The sequence below is a fragment of the Heterocephalus glaber genome, unplaced genomic scaffold, assembly GCF_053883595.1.
Source record: "Heterocephalus glaber isolate CG9 unplaced genomic scaffold, H.glaber_assembly_v1.0 deba00001479, whole genome shotgun sequence".
Classification (NCBI taxonomy): domain Eukaryota; kingdom Metazoa; phylum Chordata; class Mammalia; order Rodentia; family Bathyergidae; genus Heterocephalus; species Heterocephalus glaber.
The window spans coordinates 9987185-10001502 of record NW_028258316.1 but is presented as its reverse complement, the minus strand read 5'-3'; the positions used below and the strand labels follow the sequence as shown (position 1 = coordinate 10001502).

Sequence of the window (14318 nt, the reverse complement as noted above, 5' to 3'; positions counted from 1 at the left end):
CTTCAAAGAAAGTTCCAAACAAGCTGCTCCATCAAAACATTAATATTTTTCCATTAGTAATATATTACTCCCCAATTTTTCTAGTCTATATTCTCCTAACATATAGAATATTAAGCAATTATTATAGTTATATATCCACACACATCCAGCTGAGTTCCCCTTACTCTGGGAAAAATCCAGGCCCTCCTGGGAAAGCCATCAATTTAGGTTAGGGACTCAAATTTTACATAAAAAAGAAATCAAATTTCATCATTTGGTCACTTGATCTCAACAGATCCAGCCATAATCACCATTATAGTTTACTTGTATTTCACAAGATCTTAAAAAATTACATTTAAAATTATATTAAAAATATAAATCCTGGGGCAGGGATTTAGCCCAGTGATTCTGCTGCCTGCCTCCCAAGCACAAGGTCCTGAGTTTGATCCCCAGTACCAAAAAACATATATATATATATGTATATATATATAAATAAATCCCAACTGGGCCGGGGATTTAGCTCAGTGGTTCTGGTGCCTGCCTCGCAAGCACAAGGTTCCGCGTTTGATCCCCGGTACCAAAAAATAAAAATAAAAATAAAAATAAAAAATAAAAATTAATCCCAACTGTATACTACTCAACTTTTAATCAAAAACCTAAATAAAACCAAGTGTGGTGGCACACCTGTAGGCTAAGGCAGGAGGATTCCAAGTTCAAGCTCAGCTTGGGCAATTTAACAACTTAATGAGACCTTGTTTGACAATAAAAAATATTTCTTAAAGGGCTGGGGGGAAGTGGTTCAGTGCAAAGACCCTGGATTCAATCAACAGAAGAAGCATCACTTGAGCAATTCAAGGCCCCATAGGGTACACAGCAAGACCCTATCTTCAAAGGACAAAACACACCTAAGTAAGACAAATTATATTTATGGAGAATTATGAAAGGACATAGTACAGTATGCACCTCATTCTTTTAGATTTGTCCCATTCCAAGCTACTACACTACGTATATGTATTGTGTGCATGTGCACTGAAGATTATTGTACTCAGGGCCTCATAAATGCTAAGCACACAATCTATCCCTGAGCTACAACCCAAGCCCAGGGTATATATTCTTTCAAACAAAATTCTTGATGAATAAAATCTCAAGATATAAAATAGATAAAAGGGCCAGGGATTTAGCTCAGTGGTTTCATCTGCTGCGCAAGTCAAGCAGCCAAGCGCAAGAACCCAGTTTGATCCCTGGTACCAATAAATAAATAAATAAATAATAAAACAGATAAAAGCAGAGTGTTAAATCTGATGGTGCATACCTATAATCCCAGCACTCTGGGAGGCTGAGGCAGGAAGACAACAAATTCAAGGTCAGCCTGGTCTACATAGTAAGACCCTGACCCCTCACCAAAAAAAGCCCCAATAAATAAACCAACAGCAGAGTGATGTTAGAAGATTCCTCCTTAGAGAAATAGCTCACTCCAGGTGTGAGCAGAAAACAGACAAGCAGATCTGGAATACCCTGTTGAACCAAGAAGCAAGGAAGCTATCAAAGTCTACCGGACTTCGTCAAAAGGATCCAGAAGCCAATTTAACAGGGCTTCTACTGTGATCAAAGATAGGTCAATTGAAAAATAATTATAATGGATTGAAACTCATAGACTATGTTTAAATCCATGAATTTATTACAATATTATTAATTTTTTAAAAAGGAATAGGGTTGGGGTTATATATAGTTCAGTAATAGAACACATGCTTAACATGCATGAAGCACTGGATTCAATCCTGGAGAGAGAGAGAGGGGGAGAGAGAGAGAGAGAGGAGGGAGGGAGGGAGGAAGTAAACAAACAGGCCAGTAACGTTTGGAGGATGCTACAGAACCAATGAATTTGAAAACTGGTAAATAAAATAGGAAAAACAAGCATTTACCATGCTTTTCCTTTTATAAACTGTAACTAAGGAAAATCAAAGTCAATGAGGGGAAGGAGAACAGACCAGTTAGGTGCCAGGGAGCTGAGGGGTGACCACAATAGGGCAGCACGAGCAAGTTCTTCCGGGAAAAAGAAAAGCTCCATCCGTTCAATATAGTGGTGGGGAGAATCTGTTCAATTCTGTGCAACTGTACACTCAAAAATCAGTTTCACTGTATGTTAATTTAAAAATAAGGTTCAGAGTCCTCACTTGCACAGTACATATGCTAAAAATAAGGTTCAGGGAAGGGAGTGGAGAGAAAGGGGGCATAAAAAGAATTTAGATATGTAATGTCCAGGTACCAACTCCCCGTGATGAATGTAATCATTCTGTACTGCAAACATGTACTAATAACAATAAAAACTGGGCCAGGGATTTAGCTCAGTGGTGCCACACCTGCCTTACAAGCACAAAGTCCTGAGTTCAATCCCCAGTACTGCAAAAATAAATAAATAAACAGACAAACAAACAAATAAATAATTAAAAATTAAAAATTAAAATTAAACAAAAACCATCAATCCCCAGCACCACAGAAAAATAATAGTAATAGAATAAAAAATTTTAGGGAGTTGGGAGTGTAGCCTAGTGGTAAACCACCTGCTCTGAATCCACAAGGCCCAGGGTTCAATCCCCAGCACCAAAAATAATATAATAGTAATAATAAATTAAATTAGAAAATTTTTTTAAAACATTCAAGTCAAAAAGGGAAACTTTCTAGTGAATGTTCAAGCTAATAATGAAGAGGAAATGAAAGAATGAGATGATCACGTTTGCAACCCTAATGAAACTGTAAGTCTTGCCAGGGATTTAGCTCAGCGGCAGCATGCCTGCCTTGCAAGTGCAAGGTCCTGAGTTCAATACCCAGTACCAAAAAAAAGAAGAAATTGTAAGTAAGACACTGTTATGGGTACCTAACATAGGAAAAAAAAAAAAAGAGAGAGGGAGAGAAGCCTTAATAAAAGTACACACCACTCCTATAAAGTATTCTTTTCAGAAACAAAAAGTATTAAACCTGAATCTCATCAAGTTTTGAGAACTACCCCTAACTATCAGTTTAGGAGACACACAAGGAATACAGAAACATGCTAAATGATAACCATTTTGGTCAGTGGTTGCCAACTGTTAGTGGGAAGACAGGCAATTCTGCGGAAGAGATAGAACTGTTCTAGTACAGTAATAGTTATGTAACTGCATTTGTCAAAATTCACATATTCAACCAAGCATGGTGGCACACTATTTGGGAGGCTGAGGTAGGAGAACCGACCACAAGTTCAAGGCCAGCCTGGGCAACTTGGTGAAACCCTGTCTTCAAAAACAGTAGGTGCTGAGAAACAAGGAGTGGTGGTATACACCTGTAATACTACTACTGTGGGAGGCTGAGGTGGGAGGATTGCAAGTTCAAACCCAGCTGGCAATTTAGTGACTTAGTGAGATCCTGTCTCAAAACAAAAAGTTTTGGATGTAGCTTAGTGCAGAGCCCTTGGATTTGATCCCCAATACTACCACCAAAAAAAACAAAGGTCCAGAGACGAAGCTTGATGGTAGAGGAGCACCCTGGTGGCACGATCCTCTGGAACAGAGTCACAAATCTGTACACTAAAATAGATGAGATGTGCCCTATGTAAATTATACCTCAACTTTTACAAAAACTAAAAGTTCAGACTGCAACTCTTAATAATAAACATGCTTCCTTAGCTAGGGGTGGCAGTCCATGTCCATAATCCCAGCTACTTGACAGGCTGAGGCAGGACTGCAAGTTCGAGGTCAGCTTGTGCAACCTGGTAAGACATCTCTAGTGGCTCAGTGGCAGAACACTTGACCAGCATGTTCGAGGCCCTGGATTCAATCCCCAGAACTATGTAAATAAATAAATAAGCAAGCAAGCAAGCTTTTCCAACACATAAATAGCCCAGACGAAAAAGGAAGAAGTCCTCGCAAGCGCAATGTCCGGAGTTCAATCCCTGGTACCAAAAAAAAAAAAAAAGAAAAGGAAAGAAATGAGAATACTGCAGATGAAAAAAGGTTAACATCTTGTCAACTAGCTTCAAGGCATTAACCTTACTGCTTTGAGAAAAAAAAAATTTTAAACTAATCAGCCAGCTATAAAAATCTGAACAGATGAGATATTTGATGATATAAGGAGAATACTGTTAATTTTAAAGTCATCGTTCATGATATTATAGATATGTGTTCTAAAAGAGTCCTTATTTTTCACCCATACATAACTGAAATACTTATAGATGAACAGTATGATGGTAGAATATGCTTTAGGTGATGTAGGGATATAAAGATGAAAGAGAATTAAGCTGACAATTATTGAAGCTGGGTGACGAAAAACACAGGTTCACTTAGGTGAACCTAACTTCATATTTGAAATTTTCTGTATTAAAAATACAGCCCCCCCAAATAAAATAAAATAAAAATTAATAAATAAAAATACAGGCCCAAGCTGGGCACAGTGGCACATGCCTGTAATCCCAGCACTCCGGAGGCTGAGGTAGAACTGCCTTGAGTTCAAGGCCAGCCTGAACTCATACTGAGAAACAGTTTAAAAAAAACAAAAAATAAGGCCGGGGATTTAGCTCAATGGTTCTGCTGCCTGCCTTGCAAGCGCAAGGTCCAAAGTCTGATGCCCAGCACCAAAAAAAAAAAAAAAGACCCTGTCTCAAAAAACCAAAAATTAATTAATTAATTAATTAAAATTAAAATACAGACCGATACTTACATAAAAGCAGAAGCAGAGTCTTAGGGCTAGCCCCTTACCCTCCTTCTGGTCTTTCTGGACCTCCACCCTCCAAGAAGCCCTTGAATGAATCCCAAGGAACCTGGAGGCTCTTTGTCAGTACCCCCAGAAAATCACTTCCAAGTTAGCATGTAATCAACTGCACACTGACCACACTGTCATGGCCCATGCCGAATCTGCCCTCGCAGAACTCAATCTTGGCATTGTGCCCTAGGTTTTCACTAACGCATGCTCAAGAAACAGCTTTCCCAAAACCATCACATTTGCTTCAGGGATGTCGCTGAGGCAAATGCTACCATAAAGAAATTCTGCAACTAGAGTATCGTCCTGTGTTTCAATTTAGGTTAGAAAACCCTCTCCGAGTTTCCCTACTGCCAGAATCACAATTTCCCAGAGTACAGAGGTCTGTCTCCTAGAAATAAACACTACTTGTCTTCCCCTGGTTCAAGACCCTGCAGTGGACAGAAAACACTGCAGAGAAAGAGAAAACACCCAAAGACACAAAGCAGTTTGGTCTACTTCCACACTGTGCTACTCTAACATCCTGTTTCTTCCCATTTCACTCAACATGCTCTCCCCAGATTATTTCCTTAATTTTCATGTCTTGGGTCAGCAAGTGCTTACTGATCACTTCTAGTCTATGTACTCAACAATATGCCCCGCCCCCCATTTTTCAGCGTACTAGGGATCAAACCCTGGGGGCATCCCCAACCATTTTTAAGACAGAGACTCATTAAATTGCACAGATGTATCTTGAACTTTCAATCCTCCTGCCTCAGTTTCCCTAACTGCTGGAATTACAAGTGTACTCCACTGTGCCAGGCTAAACAAACCCTTATGTTTACTTGCCTAGTTAAGAGATGATTCATCGATTCACTTTACATTTGAGATAGCCAAAATAAACTCAGATGTTTACTCTCCCCAACTTGTTCTTGCTCTATAGCTGCAGTCTCAAAAGCATTTCCATTCAAGCTTTAATTGCCTCAAGACACTATGAAGAAAATTAAAAGGCAAGCTGTGAGATAATACCGGCAAAACATATACCTAATAAAACATTTGTTTCAAGGCAGGTGTGGTGGTGCATGCCTGTAATCCTAGCACTCTGGGAAGCTGAAGAAGAAGGATCAAACTTCAAGCCTCAGCCTGGACATCATGTTACTGACTTAGGAAGACCCTGTCTCAAAACAAAGGAGGGAGGTGTAGTTTAGTGCAAAGGCCTTAGATTCAATCCCCAGTTCTGCCAAAAGGAACAGGACGGAACAAAACGGAACGGAACAGAAAGGAACGGAAAGGAAAGGAACGGAAAGAATGGTCTGCTTACCAAATTGTACCCTTTAAATACATGCAACTTGGACCGGGGATTTAGCTCAGTGGTTTCGCTGCCCGCTGCACAAGCGCAAGGACCCAAGTTCAATTCCCAGTACCAAAAAAAATATAAATATATGCAACTTACTGTATGCCAATTGTACCTCGATGAAATTGTTTAAAAAGAAATGAAGAGTCAGGCATTGTGGCACACGCCTGTAATCCCAGCACTCAGGAGACTGAGTCAGGAGGATAGCCATGAGTTTGAGGCTAGCCTGTGCTACATAGTTACTTCAGGGCCAGCCTGAACTACAAAGCGAAACCCTGTCTCAAAAAACAAACAAAAAAGGAAATGAATGACAATACTAAATATTGGTGAGGCTGGGCAAGGTGGCACATGCCTGTAATCCCAGCACTTAGGAGGCTGAGGCAGGAGGATCACAAGTTTGAGGCCAACCTAAGCTACATACTGAATTCAAGGCCAGCCTGAACAGCATAGTGAGACCTTGTTCCAATAAATAAATAAATAAATAAATAAATAAATAAATAAATAAATGTGAGGATACAAAGAAGTGGAAACTCATATGTTGCTAATTTGAGGCTGGGAAACAGTTTGGCAATTACTTAAAAAGTTAAACATACACCTACCATAAGACCCAACAAGTCCACTCTTTTTACTCAAAAGAAATGTAAACACAGGGCTGAGGATTTAGCTCAGTGGTTTCACCCCCTGCTGCGCAAGTGCAAGGACCCGAGTTCAATCCCCAGTACCAAGAAAAAAGAAATGTAAACACAGCTGAAGACTTAACTGAAATGTTCATAAAAGTTGTAGTCACACTAGTCAAAAACTGGAAACAGGCCAAATGTTTACCAACTAGGATATACATGAGGAAATGATGGTAAAATCACACCACGAATGCTCTTTGACAATTAAAAAAAAAAACCAAACCTACAGTTACACACAGTAACACAGTTAAGCATCAAAAGCATTATATACACCAAGGATAAGAAACTACATACAAAGATGATTACATGATTCTCCTCATATGAAATTCTAGAAAACATCAGACTACATTGATAGGAAAAAACCTCAGTGGTTGCCAGAGCCATGATTATACAGGAACATGGGGCAATATGGAGGCATGTGGAGGCACACAGAGCAGCAGTGATCATGTTCTATGTCCCGATGGTAGGGAGTGATTATACAACTGTATACATTTGTTAAAACTCACCAAATGTACACTTAAAAGTGGTAAATTTTACTGTGGACAGTGGCACATGCCTCTAATCCTAGCATTCTGGGAGGCTGAGATAGGAGGATCACAAGTTCAAGACCAGCCTATGTCACTTAGTAATACCCTATATCAAAATAAAGTAAAAAGGGCTAGGGATATAGCAGCTCAGTGACAGACTGCCTACTTAGCATGCATAAGGCCCTGGGTTCAATCCCCTATATCACCAAAAACCAAAATAAATAAACGAAAAAGTGTGCACCGGGGATTTAGCTCAATGGTTCCACTACCTGCCTCAAGAGCGCAAGGTCCCAAGTTCAATCCCCAGTACCAAAAAATCAAAGGTGAATTTTTTTTGTATGTAAATAATACCCTAGTAAAGCTGATTTTACTAGTAAGAGGCTGGGGTGTAGCTCAGTGGCAGAGCACTTGGCTAGCAAAATTAAAATATTTAATAAAAATCAGTTATCACTTACTGAGGCTTTGCTGTATATAAGATAACTATACCATATACATTACATGTATTATTTCACTGAATGATTCAAAAAGAGTGATTAAGTACTTACTATATGTGTGGAGGCCAGGAATATAGTAGTAAAGAAAACAGACAAGAATCTCCAAAACAGTCCATGGTTTCTCATACGAAAAACCAAAGTATAAATACTTTGGGAGCAAAATAAAAGATGATAGGAAACAGACTTTGTGGAGATAGGAAAGGGAGAGGGGAGTGGAAGGGGAGAGGGGAGGAAAAAGGAGGGGAGAGGAAGAGAAAGTAAAAAGGATCAAGAAGTTTTTATATATATATATATGCACACACACCCCAACTTCCCACAATGTTGTGTTTATTACATATTGTAAATACATACTTACAACAAAAGAGAAGAAAAAATCTTATTTGTATAAAGTGAAAAAGCACTATTGGGCCAGGGATTTAGCTCAGTGGTTCCGGCACCTGCCTAGCAAGTGCAGGGTCCTGAGATCAATCCCCAGTACCAAAAAAACAAAAAACAAAAAGCATTATTAAAGCATAGATAGATAGAGGGACAGGGTCAGCAAAGTTAAAGAATAAACAAAATCTCTGTACTCAGAGTATATTAGAGGAGAGCAATAATCCTACAAGGGAGATGCTATCACCCCTCACATTTTGCAGAAATTACCCAGGACTCCAAAGCTACTACTACTTGGAAGTGCTGAGACCCAGACTCTAGGATTGGTCAGTCTCAGTACTATTCAGATTTTGAGGTGAACAATTCCTAGATTAGGAGGCTGTGTACTGCAGGATGTTTAGAATTTAGAAGCATGTCTGGCCTCTACCCACTAGATACCCTAAGTTGTTACACTTCAAAATATCTCTAGACATTGTCAAATGGCCCTTAAGGACCAAATCTCCCTTAGTTGAGAAGCCCTGCTTAGTCTGACACCAGAGCCCAAGCTCTTCAAAACACCTTTCTGTCCACACCTGACAGTCTTGATTCCGGGGCTGAATTCGGCTTACTTAAGACCTCAGCGTTCATCAATCTACATCCAGACTCTCGGCTCTGCACTTTGACAGTCATGCTAACCCCAAAAGTAGTCTAAACCTTCAGGGCCTGGATGAATGTGCAAACTGCCACTATGAGTAAGCAGAATTACTATAAACCCTTTGTCTACACTGTGTCAGTCTTCGTGCATACAGTCATAACACTCTCATAGTTATATGTCTGTTTATCCCACTAATCCAGTCATACCTTGGTGCCCAAGTGCTTTAAAACTCATTGAATTTGGTGCTCAACATATTTTTTCAACATATTTTGATATGAAAATCTGCCCCAGTAATTGTTTGGTATTCAACATCCAAGTCATAACTTGGTGTGGACTGCCTCGTGACTCGCTACCCTTTCCAGACAAAACAATTTGTTTGGTACAGTACTCACTGTTTTTGGTACTTGTCATGCCTCCTGGGGCCAATTAAGAACAAGTACTGAGGTACCACTGTGTAAATTTTTTCCCAGCACAGGCTGTACCTCACTCACATCTATATCCTCAGAACTAGAAAGCATCCAGATGTTTCTGAAATTCTGCATGCCATCAAAACGCTGAATCTCCTCGCTTTAAATGCGTAACTAAAATATCTGAAAGTACCCAAATCAATAGTTACATAAATTTTTGGGGGGTGCCAAGAATTGAGCCCAGGGCCTTGTACAACAGATAAGCTTTAATCAATATGAATTCTATCCTAATAAATGGGTCTTGTTTCAAACAGGACCCCAAAGAATTCTCTAACTCATGATCCAAACATTACTAACAGACATAATGAACTCTTCAGAATTTTCCAAAACCACACAGAGATCAAATTGCCTTTTTCTTTTTCTTTGCAGGGATTGGGGGATACTATGGATTACACTCAGGGCCTCTGCAATGAGTTCCACCCTCAGCTCTTTTTATTTTTTTACTTTGAGACAAGGTCTAAGTTTCTAAATTGTCCTGGCTGGCCTTAAACTTGCAATCCTCCTGCTTCAGCCTCCCTTGTAGCTGGAATTAAAGACTTACACCACCACACCCTGCTAAGGATAAATTTTCCTAACCTTAATATACCTTTCAGCCACGTGTGGTGGCACACACCTGTAACCTAGCACTTGGGAGGTGGTGGCAGGAGGATCACCACAAGTTCGAGGCCAGCCTGGGCTACATGGTTAGTTCAAGGTTAGTCTAAACTATACAGCAAGACCCTGTTTCAAAAAAAAATAAAAAAGGGCCGGGGATTTAGCTCAGTGGTGCCGCCACCTGCCTTGCAAGCACAAGGTCCTAAGTTCAATCCCCAATACCAAAATACCTTTCAGTCAGTGTATACTTCAGTCAATGTACCTTTCAATACAGTTTATCAAGAGGTTAAAAAGTATCACATTATTTTGGATCATGAAAGCTCCATCCCACAGTAAATCTCTTGGCACTAATTTATCAGTTCACTAGTTTTGTTAAACTAACAGTACTAAACACAAAGAACAATGTGTGTTTTGTACTAGGTACAAAAGAGTATTAGGTAGAAAAGTGAATGAACTAAAACAAAGAAAGAAAGCTGGGAATGGTGGTATACAATTATAATCCCAGTATTCGAGGAGGCTGACCAAGGACTACAAGTTTGACCCTAGCCTGGGCTAGTGACTTAGCAAGAACCTATCTGAAAACAAAAAATAAAAAAGGGTTGGAGGTCTAGGGATATAGCTCACTGCAAAGGCTCTGGGTCCAATGGGCAGTGCTTAAAAAAAAAGTTGTGCTTCTCTTGACCAACACACTTGATTTTTATAAACACCAGAAATTAAGCTTTATTAACTTCTCTGCTTTGTTCCAGGAAACTCAGGCCAGATATGAAGTCTACCCTTAGTAACAGTGTAGTACTTTCTGGTCTGTACTAACTTTACCTTTGGTTTAATTTTACTGTTCTCTCATTTCTTCTTTGCCTGAATTTATTTTTAATCCTCTAGACTATACATATTTTGGAAAGGTAATTCATGGGTGTGTGTGATTTTGTTGTTGTTGTTCTTTTTTTAAGACTATGGGCTCACTATATTGCCTAGGCTGGCCTGAACGGCAGATCCGCCTTCCTTGGCCTTCCAGTACGCAGGGATTACAGGTACATGGCACTGCGCCCAGCTGCATGGGGGCTGCATGGGGGCTTTTAACCTAAAACATGTGCTGTGCAGAAAGGTCTGTGTTCTAGGCACTTCATAGTCCTGGAAGAGTTGGATTATTATTATTTCCATTACAGGGTTGAAGACCTGAGCATCAGAGAGGAACTTGCATATGATCTCACAGCTTGTGTCTGGCAGCAGTAGATTCAGCCAAAACTGTGACAGATAAGTAAATGTACAGGATAAGTAGACTGTCAAGGAGCAAGGAGAAATTATTCCAGGAAAAGAAATCACATACAAAACCCCAAAGCAGAGAAAACATAAGTTCTGGAGATGACAAAAAGAACATAGTTATATTTAGCAATTCATTCATCTTGAAGTGTTCACCAGAAACTTAAATCACTTAAAATCAAACATTTAACTGATCCATTATTGAGAATTTCTATAGTTACAGTACTAACAGAGGGCTGCAAAGGTAGGTGAAAGCGAAATAAAGGTAGCCCTTTGTTAGGAGGCTAAAAAGTCTGAATTCTGATTAATAATGAGGAACCACAAAGCTCCTAAGCACTAGAGAATTACATGATCAATTTGCACAGTGTGGTGAATTAATTACATATTGCAGGTAGGGAAACAGACATGGTGACACATGTCTGTGATCACAGCACTTGGGGAGGCTGAGGAAGGAAGATCAACAAAAGTTGGAGGCCAGCCCGAGTTACGTAATGAGACCCTGTCTCAACCCCCTGTCCCCCCAAAAAAGATTTCAATCCAAGCAGTCTGATAATTCCAGAGTTTAAAATTGTAACCATTATACTATAATGCCTCTAATACACAACTGAAAAATGATTTATTATTTTCTCTCTTCTCATTGTATATAGAATCTAATAAGCTGAAATGGTTGAGCCTTAGGAAGATACATAGTAACAAAGGGCTTAAGCAGGCCACAAACGAATGATTCCTTGAGCAAGGGAAGAGCATGCATTCCGCAGGTATTTTTGAGCCCTTTCCACGTGTCAGGTACTACGTAGCAATTCTGTGTAGTAGTTAGAAGTTCCTTTTTTACATTTGTTGGCACTGGCCTGGGGAAAGGAGGCCATAGCATTGAGGATATGATCAGAGGACAATTTTCACATTTAATACCTGCTATGTTACTATGGTTAATACACAGAAACCTCAGCAGTAGGAACTTAAACAAAATACTAATGTGGAAATGCCAGTACTTTGTCACCCTTTCAGTCTAATATGGTAGTCACATGCAGCCCAAGCTCACAAAGTGTGGCTACCATGTCTGAGAAACAGAATTTTTTATTTAATTTATACGCTGATCACTTCCTGGAAATATGTTTATATATGTCTTAGACATCCTTGGGTATGTGAATCTATTATTTCATCTACAGATTTTATGAAATCTAAAACTTATCAAATGTATTTCCAATGAAAATGTAGTACCTGAAATAAGTATAAAATACACCCTAGATTTTAAGTTAGCACAGAAAACGAATGTAAAACTTCCCTTTCTAAATTTTAAAGATTACATAGTGAAGTACTATTTTAGGTATAGTGACTAAAATTATTTTCATTTATTTCTTTTTACTTTTCCTTCTAATTTATCTGTTTGGTAGCACTGGAATTTGAATCCAGAGGCACTCTACCACTTAATTACATTGCTAGACCTTCATAATTTTTTTTAGTTAGTCTTGCTAAATTTTCCAGGCTGAGCTCAAATTTAGGATCCTCCTGCCTCAGATTCCAAAGTAGCTGGGATTACAGGTATGCACTACCACAACTGGTTTACCTTTTACTTTTTCTAATGGTAGCCACTAGAAAAATCGAAATTATATAAATAGTTTGCACTGTATTTCTTTCCTTCTTTTTGAGACAGGTTCTCACTTTGTAGTTCAGGCTGGCCTTGAACTCACTATGTAGCCCAGGTGGGCCTAGAACTCTCAGGGATCCTCCTGTCTCAGCCTTCCCAGTGCTGGGATTACCAGTGTGCACCACCATTCCTAGCCTGGAATCAAATCTTTGTTCTATCATTTATTAGATGTGTGATCTTGGGTAAATACTTGGCTTCTCTGTGACTCAATTCTCCCCTCTGCAAAACAGTGATAACAACAAAAAAAAAACAGTGATAACACTACACATGTACTGTCTTGGGGGTCCTCTACGTTTACAGCCAATAATCCATATAAAGCACTAGCACATAGTACTTGGCACACAGTAGCTGCTCAATAAACATTAGCTTTTCAAAAAGAGATGATGGAGAAGTTGAAATTATGACAAAAGGAAAAAAATAAACTAGGATTTCTTAATTTTCCATTATCTCAAATATAAAGAAAAACATAAATATAAAGAAAAAGCAGAGGTGATAATTTGAAATGCTCAAAAAGGAAAACTGCATGTAGGAAAACCTCCACATTTATAATAAAAGCTAAAGCAGGAACTTCCTCCACTCACTATGTGGAATTATGCAGTACGGCACAGGTGCAGTCAAGCAGACAGAAAAACATGAACCCCAACAGGCAGGTGGTGTCTGTCTTACCTGCTTTTACGTTTGCGGGGTGGTTTCTCCACTGTGCCAGTCAGTCTGCAGACCAAACACACGAGGACGGTAACTCAGAGCAGCATCCAGGAACGACCATGGCCAGGCCCCAGTGTGCCAGGCGACAGCCCAACGTCCCACCCTCCAGGACGGCTGCTTGTGGTGCCCATCGCTGACCTCACAAACTCCTTAGCCTCGCCTCCCTAGGTACCAAGACCCAGCACTGCTGGGACTCACTGTTCCCCCGAGTGTCCTCCCAGCCCAAATCCCGCTCTGCCTCCTTTGGCCACAGCCCAGCTTCCCAAACCCCGCAAGCCCCTACCTACTCATTGTCTGCCTCTGCCACCCCGCGAGCACCTCACCCTGACCTGCCCTCGCCGCGCCCACGCCCCACCCTCCCCCGGTGCCCCCTCGAGGCGCCCCCAGTTCCCCGGGCCCTCGGAGCCCCGCCCTCTGGTCGGGCGCTCCCCGCATTCCACCGCCCCTCCCGTCGGGCGCCCCCAGTCTCAGCCTCGGCCCCCTTCCTCACGCGCCCCCCTCGCCCGGCCTCGAGGATGCGCTCGCCCCGCCCCCAGGTGCCCCCAATTGCGCCCTGCCCGCAGCCCCCGGACTCCCGCGGGGGCTCGGCGCCCCCAAAGCCCAGCGGCCCTCGCCGCAACCCCTGGGCCCGCGCCCGCGCCCTCGCCCCATCCCCGGGCCCCGGCTCCCCCAGCCCACGCCGCACCTGGGGGCCAGGCGACTCCGCGGCTGTTGGGGCTGCCGGGCTCCTCTGACCATCCGGCTCCTGCTCCACCGCGGGAGCTGCTCCGGCGGCCGCAGGGCTCGCTCGGGAAGCTGAGGCGGCGGAGACTGGAGTAGGCGGAGAGGCGGGAGGAGGGCCTCGCGCCTCTGTCAGGCTTGCCGCGGGGTCCTCCTCCTCCGCGCCTCTTCTCACCTTCCATTGGT

The 14318-nt window shown here is 41.4% G+C and overlaps 1 protein-coding gene across 3 annotated transcripts in view; it reads right to left on the bottom strand.

Moving 5' to 3' along the window:
- Scai (suppressor of cancer cell invasion) overlaps nt 1–14287 on the bottom strand; it is a 173691-nt gene extending 159404 nt beyond the window's left edge. For 2 of the 3 annotated variants that reach the window (XR_015439742.1, XM_004849384.3), the window contains exons 1-2: nt 14098–14286; nt 13374–13418 (exon numbers count right to left, since the gene is read on the bottom strand). Coding sequence is in view for 2 of the 3 variants with exons in the window: in XM_004849384.3 (XP_004849441.1) it covers nt 13374–13418; nt 14098–14150 (98 nt within the window). In the remaining variant the exon portion in view is untranslated. Of the gene's footprint in view, nt 1–13373; nt 13419–14097 lie in introns of all 3 variants that reach the window. The other variant, XM_087182759.1, reaches the window with a different exon arrangement.
- Between the last annotated feature and the right edge of the window lie 31 nt (nt 14288–14318).